This window comes from Anastrepha ludens, chromosome 5 (genome assembly GCF_028408465.1).
Source record: "Anastrepha ludens isolate Willacy chromosome 5, idAnaLude1.1, whole genome shotgun sequence".
NCBI lineage: Eukaryota > Metazoa > Arthropoda > Insecta > Diptera > Tephritidae > Anastrepha > Anastrepha ludens.
Window position 1 is genome coordinate 6,103,452 of NC_071501.1, and position 8,823 is coordinate 6,112,274.

General features: G+C 35.9%; 1 protein-coding gene across 5 annotated transcripts in view; it reads left to right on the plus strand.

The window, feature by feature from the left end:
- The window catches only part of LOC128862739 (serine-rich adhesin for platelets-like), a 133,893-nt gene extending 126,198 nt beyond the window's left edge, over positions 1 to 7,695 (plus strand). For all 5 annotated transcript variants that reach the window (XM_054101436.1, XM_054101435.1, XM_054101441.1 and 2 more), the window contains one exon: positions 3,810 to 7,695. In XM_054101436.1, the coding sequence (XP_053957411.1) occupies positions 3,810 to 3,860 (51 nt within the window). In that variant the 3' untranslated portion in view covers positions 3,861 to 7,695. The remainder of the gene's footprint in view (positions 1 to 3,809) is intronic.
- Positions 7,696 to 8,823: the final 1,128 nt, after the last annotated feature.

Sequence of the window (8,823 nt, forward strand, 5' to 3'; positions counted from 1 at the left end):
CCAAAGTGTTTTCTACTATGGAAAAATCAAGCATCGTGCAGTGATTGAATTTTTATTTTTGGAAGGTTTAAAGGCAAAGGAAATTTATCAGGCAATGTTGGAAGTGTAACGGGTGGGCCATATAGCGTTTGCTTTTTGAACCACCTATTTTTTTGAGAATGGTAACACAAATGACATGTCAAATGTGTTCATAATTTACTTAAAGGTTTGACATTTACGAAATGGGACGCTATACGCTTGAACAAAATTGGGAAATATTGAAAACCTGTTTCCAAAGTGGTGAGTCTTCTTCTTCTTCCGCGGTTACAGTAAATGGCGAGCGTTACCGTGACATGCTCAACGAGTTGTTTCCAAAAATTTAAGAGGATGACATGGACGACATTTGGTTTCAACAGGACGGTGCAACTTGTCACACAGCCAAAGTTACACTCGAACTTTTGGCTACCGTTTTTGAAAACCAAATAATCAGCCGAAATTCCGATATCAATTGGGCGCCTCGGAGCTGTGATTTAAGCCCGTTGGACTATTTTTTGTGGGGAGCCGTTAAGAACAAATGCTATGGGAACCATCCAGAGACGATTGATACTTTAAAACACGAAATCGAAGTTGCCATTCATGAAATTGTGCTTAAAAATTGGGTTGATTGAATGGCCTACTGTAAAGCCAGTCGTGGCAGTCATTTCAACGATTTTATTTTTCATTCATAAATGGCAATGTTCAATCTTCAAAATACATAAAAAAAGTTTGAAAAAATATTGATTAGTTTTTGTTTTATAGCCGATTCAAAAAGCAAATTCTACATGGCCCACTTTATATAAGGACATTTCGCCATCATTTAGTACAGTAGAAAAATGAGTTGCTGAACTCAAACGTGGTCGTACAAGCCTTGAAGACCAACCACGTCAAGGACGCCCAAAAACAATGTCCAGAACCAGCACCAGATCGGGGAAAAATACAGGATATCGTTGGGTAACTGAAACAAATTTTGCAAAGCCCCACTCATCTCATTGGGTGTGTAATGAGATGTAATGAGTGTGTAATGAGCACAATGGGTGCCGCATTCGCTAACACTGGGACAAAAACACATTCGAATGCGACTTTCTCAGCAACAATAAGAGCGTTTTCGAAAGGATAAAGTGAATTTTGTGCATCAATGCATCACTATGGATAAGACCAGGGTCTATCACCATGATCCTAAATCAAAATAAGAGGCAAAGAGTGGTGCGAATCTGGTTCTTCGGCTCCAAAACGAGTTCGTGTTCAGAAATCGGCCAAGAAGGTGTTAGCATCAGTTTTTTTGTCACACGAAGGGAATTTTGTTTGTGTATTACTTACAAACTGGTCAAATAATAAATTCTGAATCGACTGATTATTATAACCTTTTAGACCACCTGAAGTAAAAAATACGGAGGAAAAGACACAGTTTGAAAAAGAAAGAAAGCTCCTTCATCAGGACAATGCGCCGTATCACAAGACCATTTTGACAATGGCTAAAATCCATGAATTAAAGTTCGAATTGTATATAGTATCCACCGAATATAGTATCCACCGTATTTACCAGATTTGGCCCCTTGCGACTTCCATCTGTTTATAGATCTGAAAAATGCATGCGTGGAAAACGTTTCTCATCAAATGATGAGGCCATAACAACTGTGGAGGCGTATTTTGCAGCCCTTCCAGATTCTCACAATTCAGGGGTGGAATTCATAAATTGGAATCTCTTTGGAACAAATGTATTGATGTTCAGGAGCTTATGCTGAATAATAAAGTGTATTTCGAATCAAAAAATTATGATTTTCCTGTCGAACCGCAAAACTTATTAAATAGCCTAGTATACAAGGAATTTAACACAAAAAAAATTTTGTTTCAATTCGGTGTTGCTTGAAAATTCCTGTTCAAATTTCGTAGACTTCTCTTCTTTTCATGTTTCATAAAGGTAGCGCATAAAGCTTTTCACTAGCTGATTGGGGCCTATTTTGTATGGCATATTTTAATCGCGGCGAATACCTCATTTGGCATTTTTTTGCGATATTGCTTTATATGGAAGAAAATTCCTAGCATTGCATGCAAAAAAATCCTCAAAATCATCGTGCTTAGTGCGACTTGAAATTTATATTTCATTCTTCTTCTTCTTGATTGGAGCAATAACCGCTTAAACGATTTTGGCAGAGTTGGCGCGCCAGTCGTTTCTTTCTCGTGCTACCGGCGTCAGTTGAACCCAGGGCCTTCTCCACCTGATCTTTCCAATGCAGAGGAGGCCTTCCTCTTCCTCTACTACCATCAGCTGGTACCGCATCGAATATTTGCAGAGCCGGTGCGTTTGTATCCATTCGGACGTCATGGCATAGCCAGCTAAGCTGCTCAATCTTTATTCGCTGTGCTATGCCTACGCCGTCGTAGAGTTCTTACAGCTCTTTATATACAGGGTGAACGATATAAAGTGTTACCTATTCAAAACACCATAACTTTTGTGTGAAGTTAGTTTTTATTGATTTCAAAGACAAAATTGTTCAAAAATTATTACAATTTTAACAGATATTCACTTTAGCTCGATATGACAAACTTTTACCTTGACTATAGCCTTCAAACGGTCAAAAAATTAGTTGCATGCCGTACGAATGTGATCTTGAGGTATTTTGGCCCATTCTCGTATAATCGCTTTTTTCAGCGCATCCATACTGGCATATTTTTTAGTCCTCACCTTGCTCTCCAAAATGGACCAGATGGAATAGTCCATCGGATTTGCGTCCGGCGAATTCGAAAGCCATTGTATGGACGAAATGAAGTGTGGAACGTGATTTTTTAACCATTCTTGGTTCACATGAGCTTTATGAGACGGTGCCGAGTCCTGTTGGAACCTCCATGGTCTACGACCGAAATGTTTGCGTGTCCACGACTCTAAAGCAGCTTCTAAAACATTTTCTCGATAATAAGTCGCATTCACTTTGACACCAGGCTTGATAAAAACGATTGGAGAGCGTCCCTCAGCGGTCACTGCGGCCCAAACCATTTCTTGCGATGCGAAATTGCTTCGAGTGGCCATACGTAGGCTCAAATTCTCGTATGAGTGTTCGGTGAAGTAAGCACGATCGTTTTGAGTGTTTATGAACTGCTCAGTTGAGAAATTTTTTTCGTCAGAAAACACAATGTTAGGAAATTCGCCACGTTCGAGCAAGCGCAACAACTCCTTTGCTCTTCCGCACCGAATTTTTTTTTGCTGGGGTAAAAGATCGTGTACTTTTTGGAACTTGTAAGGCTTGATCTTGAACTCATTTTTCAATATGCATCGAATGCTGTCTTGCGATATTTTCAGTTCTTTGGCCATTTTTCTTCCACAACGACGTGGATTTCGTTCAAATCGAGCCTTCACTTTCCGAACCATTTCTGGCGTTGTTGCGGTTTTTTTGGTCCACCTCCATAGCGTTTTGCAATGCTACCAGTATCATTGTAACGTTTTATAGTGCGATACACAAACATTTTATTCCTTTTGAGGTGAATGAGCTCACGAACAATGGCTGGTTGTGATTTTCCATCACAGAAAAACAAAAAATCCAACAAAACTGAGACGTAAATGCTTTTGATGGCTTATAAACAATATATTGAACTGTCATTAGAACAATTTTGACGTTGATGTCATGAGTTGTTTTACAGATACAAGCAGTGTGAAGTTGGTAACACTTCATATCGTTCACCCTGTATAATATGTTTTTACCGTTTTCATGGAAGGTCAATGCTTGTAATTCTTAGTAATTTTTTATTCTGAAATGTATCAACCATAATTTAATGATTTCTCTTTTTTTCTTTTACAGGTACGTATCACAAAATTCTATACCTCTCCTGGCCAGATTATAAGTGAATAGATGTAAACATACATATAAATACGACTAACTAAACTTTTCTTACAACAGTAAGTAGCATTAAATTGTTCACTATTCCTTTGCCACAATTTTAAAACATTTTTATTTTAATTATTTTTTTATTTTTATTCTTTGTATTTCCTCCAGACATTTGCATACTCATTGTGCGTTAATTGCACTTTAATGATTTCGTAATTGCTTTTGCCACTTTACCAAACCTATTCCGTTCATCTAAACATACCTGCTTTTCATTGCACACTGGCGCAAGTTTTCACAGGAAGTGCAAGAATGAGCGAACTTTGTGTGCAGGTTGAGAAACTTTACTAATTTTCAGCTCGAACTCGGCACAAGACAATTCGTTATTGGGGAATACTTTTCAAGTATTTTCATTATACAAAACATCCCAGATACTAAATAAATTTATAACGAGTAGCTGAGACGGCAAGCCGTTGAGAAACCCGGTATTGCACCGGTTCTTTGGATTCACATTCATAGCATCTATTTATGCTAGGGGAAAGAGCAAGAATTGATAATTATAAATGGCCTCCTTGCTTGGGTTGGCTTTTAAAAAGATTATTACCAACTGTTTCAGGATCCAAATTTGGTGAAGCCGCATTACCAAGCGCGTAATAAATTATTTTTCCTACTGGGTTGCTTCAATGTTTTTGTTCTTCAATCGCAGAACCTACCGATGTTTGTGTGTTTGTGTTTCTTGCTTTAAAATTGCGTTCTCATTTGACCCTTTTCAACAGGTTAAATATGTAAATAAGCGCACAAGTAAATAAATGTTTCCTCAATGTTTATGTTAAAGCGGACGGTAGTGTAATGACAAAAGTAATTAATATTAATTCTTTTTTTAAAACTAAGTTGAAGCAAAAATGAAGAGTCATAAATGGAAAGTACGCGGGAAAATGTTTTTATATGAAAATCAAAACGCATAACACTGGTTGTGGCTAAGAGCGAGCTGTTGATATGGAGGTGTAGCTTCACCTCCTAGCAAAACATAGGTCATGCAAGTGTAAAGAATGTAAGAAGTATTGAACAAAAAATGTGCAGGTATGAAACAACTATTTAACTTCTAGAACATCCATTCGTGCAATGGCATTTATCAAAATAAAATTATCTCTTTAAAGGTATTTGATAAATTTTGTCAGTTAATATTGTCGAGGTGAAAATTTCCCACAGTATTCCGCAAGTGGTAGTCCATTTACCTTAATATTCAGAACTAACAACAAAAGTTTAATTTCCTGTCGTCACTCACTTCGCATTTTTCTCCACTCAACCTTTAATTTTTTGCTTACTTTTTAAATTGTCAAGCACGAAAGTGTAATAAATGTCATCCTCGTTTGCCAGATTTTTACGCGCCAGTGCGCACTAGAATTTCTGGTACACGCTTCTTGAAGTCACTCATTGGAGATTTCATGGCATCACAGCGACAGGGAAATTTTATTATTTTTTATTTAGCGCAAGTTTTCTTAGGAATTGAAATTCAATTAAAAATTTTACTTTAAGTAATGCGGCAAACACTCAGGTGATTGTACTAAAAGGGTTTTATAAGTTTGTTACAGATGGCTGCTTTCTTTATTGCGCGTCACTCAAAGAGGTCAGATAATAAGCTTTTAGTAGGCACAAAAAACAGAAGCACAGAAGGTGCACAGGGCTTAAACTTTTAGATGAATAATTTTTTTGCGCTTAACTTCTCTAACGAATTTTAACCCTTCAATTTTTGAAGGATATTTACGAGCAACTACTATTTACGGCCGTCGATGTGGTACCATTCATTAAATTCAGAGTACGATGGTCACTCTGCATATGAAAAGTGCAGTGGAATTCCTCTGAATGTATTTCAGCTACGAAAAAGCTTCTCGTCCATCCAGCTTGCAAAGAAATAGTCGACTGAATTAATCTCAGAGGTCCCCACCCGGTTATCGGCATCCCCCTGACTGTTGTTAAAGTGAAACTGCACAACTTATTTTTCAGGAAAGCGCAGAAGAGATGAAGCTCCATTTCTTCATGTGCTATTCCGAAATCCCTTTGGCCGCAATACACTAGAAGCAGAAGGCAGTTAGTCCTCGGGACTCCACACCATTCACTCGTAGCTGTGTTTATCGGTCATTGGACGATTGGCATACGCGCGGAAAAGCCTCATTTCAGAAGCTTTTTCAAGGAAGAAACTGTTAAGCACTTTCTCTGTAAATATTTGGGTTTGGTAACTAGACGATTGAGGCTCCTTTTTTTGCCTGCCTGAGGCAGTGCGCCAACCTAAATCCGTTAATCTTCTCCATTACAACAACAGCAATGGCAGTCACGCCCCAACCCATTTGGCTACGGTGTTGAAAGCTAGTAATTTTTTTATCTTACCTAAAAAGTTGCAGTTTCTTTCAGGGTTACTTAAATTTATTTTTTGTTTAAATAAATCATAGGATATCAATTTTATGATGTTTGTGAAAGGAAACAGGACAGCAAATAATATCGAGTTGTAAAGAAAAGGCGAAATTTACGGAGGAGTGTATTCTTCCAGGGAATTCATTGGTAACTTTCAAAGTGTTAACAGCACATACTGGGTTGCCCATATTCGACGGACCTATGTGTTTTTTTTTTAATCAAATAAAAACACAATTTTTTTGATGTTGACGATAATAATCATTTTATTTGGTTTAAGTATATTTGTTGACATCACTTTTTGAATATGATATCTCTCAAATGGCCGCCTTGAGCCTGTATGGCGTATTGTGCCCGTTTTGCAGCATTTTCCATAGTTTTAGCTAACATTTCGGCTGGAATAGCGGCTATTTCCTCACGGATGTTCTTCTTGAGCTCTTCTATGGTATTTAGCTTATTAATATAAACCTTTGATTTTAAATATCCCCACAAGAAGAAATCAGGTGGCGTTAAATCGGGCGAACACGGTGGCCAGTCAAAATCGCCATTTTTCGACATCAAACGACGAGGAAACAATTTCTTCACAAAATTGATTGTGGTGCGAGCCATCTTGTTGAAACCAGAACTGCCTCATACGCTTTCGATGAATAATTGGCATCACAAAAGTGGTTATCATCTCATTTTTCTTCTTCTTCTTTTGTTGACTTCTTTTGGTGAATGTAAATTTCAATAACTTGGGAGCGTTCGCGTGGCGTGTACTGTTCCATGGTAAAAATTTGCTTGGACTGACGCTTCCAACGCGGTATGTCATTAAGCGATCTGACGTCTCTGTCAAAAGATACTGGGTTGCCAGATGGGTCCGTCAAATATGGGCAACCCTGTACATATGAATATAAAATAAATAAAAAAGAAATAGGTGTCTAATTTATTTGGCCATATAACAAATTTATAGTATCGCATTTTTCTTTGCCCTATTTTAGTGCACATTCGACCCGTTTAATTTCAAAAGGCGGTTATGTCTGTTTGAGTTTGCATATACTTACATACCTACTTTTATATGTAAGTAGAAATAGGGCATTATCATAGAAATGAAAGCTATCTACAGCAGAAGGCTTTTGTTGCTAGCCCCGCTAATTAATTATTTATTATATAATTTAATATTACGGCAAAATTTATAAAATAGAAAAATTTAAAAAATAATTAAAATACTATCTGACATCACAGGTGCCACAAAAGTGCTTAGACACCAGACTGAAAGCTTGGCCAAGGACTGAAAACGGCTGTGCGCGCCAATTTCAATTATTTGGATAAAATTGAGCTTTTGAGTTTTCTATTTCATTTTATAAGATGAAAATTTTAGTTGAACTAAATACAAATTTCTCAAAAAAACAAATATAAATTAAATTATAAAAAAATTAGAATTATTAAAAGCAAAATTTAGTTATAAAACAAATTTAAATTAAAATCTAAATAAAGAAAAATTTTATTTTTTTAAGAAAAAATAAAATAAAATTATAAAAAAAAATTATGATTATAAAAACAAAAATAAAAAAAATAAAAAGGTAAATTATAAAAAATTTAAATTTTACAAAAATAATAAATTTAAATTTTACAAAAATATAAGAAAAAACTGAAATTAAAAGACAAAATGTAAAATTATATAAAAAATTAAAATTATGAAAAAAAAACTGAAATTACAAGAAGAAAAAATTTAAATTATAAAAAAAAATTAAAATTATAAGAAAAAAATTGAAAAAATTTTGAATACTTAGTTGCTAAACAGCAATCCTCATTTTCGCTTAAGGTTCTGAGACATAACCCTAAAGATTTGGCAGTCACGCACGCACCCACTCGGCTATAGTGTAAAATTATGAGTAGAAAAAATTTATACATTTAGAATTTAAGAGTTAAACTTGAAAAATATTAAATTAAATCTGTATTAGATCTGATGACTCCATACAGTTTTTGTGGCAGCAACATAATTACGCACCGAGGCAGGTGTAACTTGTCGTGGTCCATGTAACGCAGGGCATGTATGGACATATAGTATGTATCAAAACCGCTAAATTAAAAAGCTGTTAGCAAGAATTGTGAGGCGTATAAATGATTTCTTCTTGTTTTCATTTAAATTTTTTTGTGGTGCATCAAACTGATTAAAATCAACGGAAATACACAAATTGTTTGCCGAAATGATTTGTTGAATGCTGGCGTGAGAATTTCGTGTTATATGTGTGAGTATACATAGATGTATATATGGATATATGTGCATGCAATGGGCGCCGCTATACTCGTCACGTGCTGCACGCAGCCGGAAATGGGTAGCCGCTTCCAATCAAATTAGCAGAATCTGTGAATTATTATTTCCATTTAGCATGCGAAGGGCTGAGGACAAATTATATTAAAATTTTATATATTAAATATTAAATAATGTAGTTGTAAAGCATGTGGATTTGCATGTGGAATATACCTTACAGCTTATGCGATATGGCTAAGCAGCGCACAGTATTAACTTAGCCTAACTGGCTGTCATTTGTGCTTGCTTAGGAGTCTTGTCACATGTTGAAGTTCTTCTTTCATTTTTATA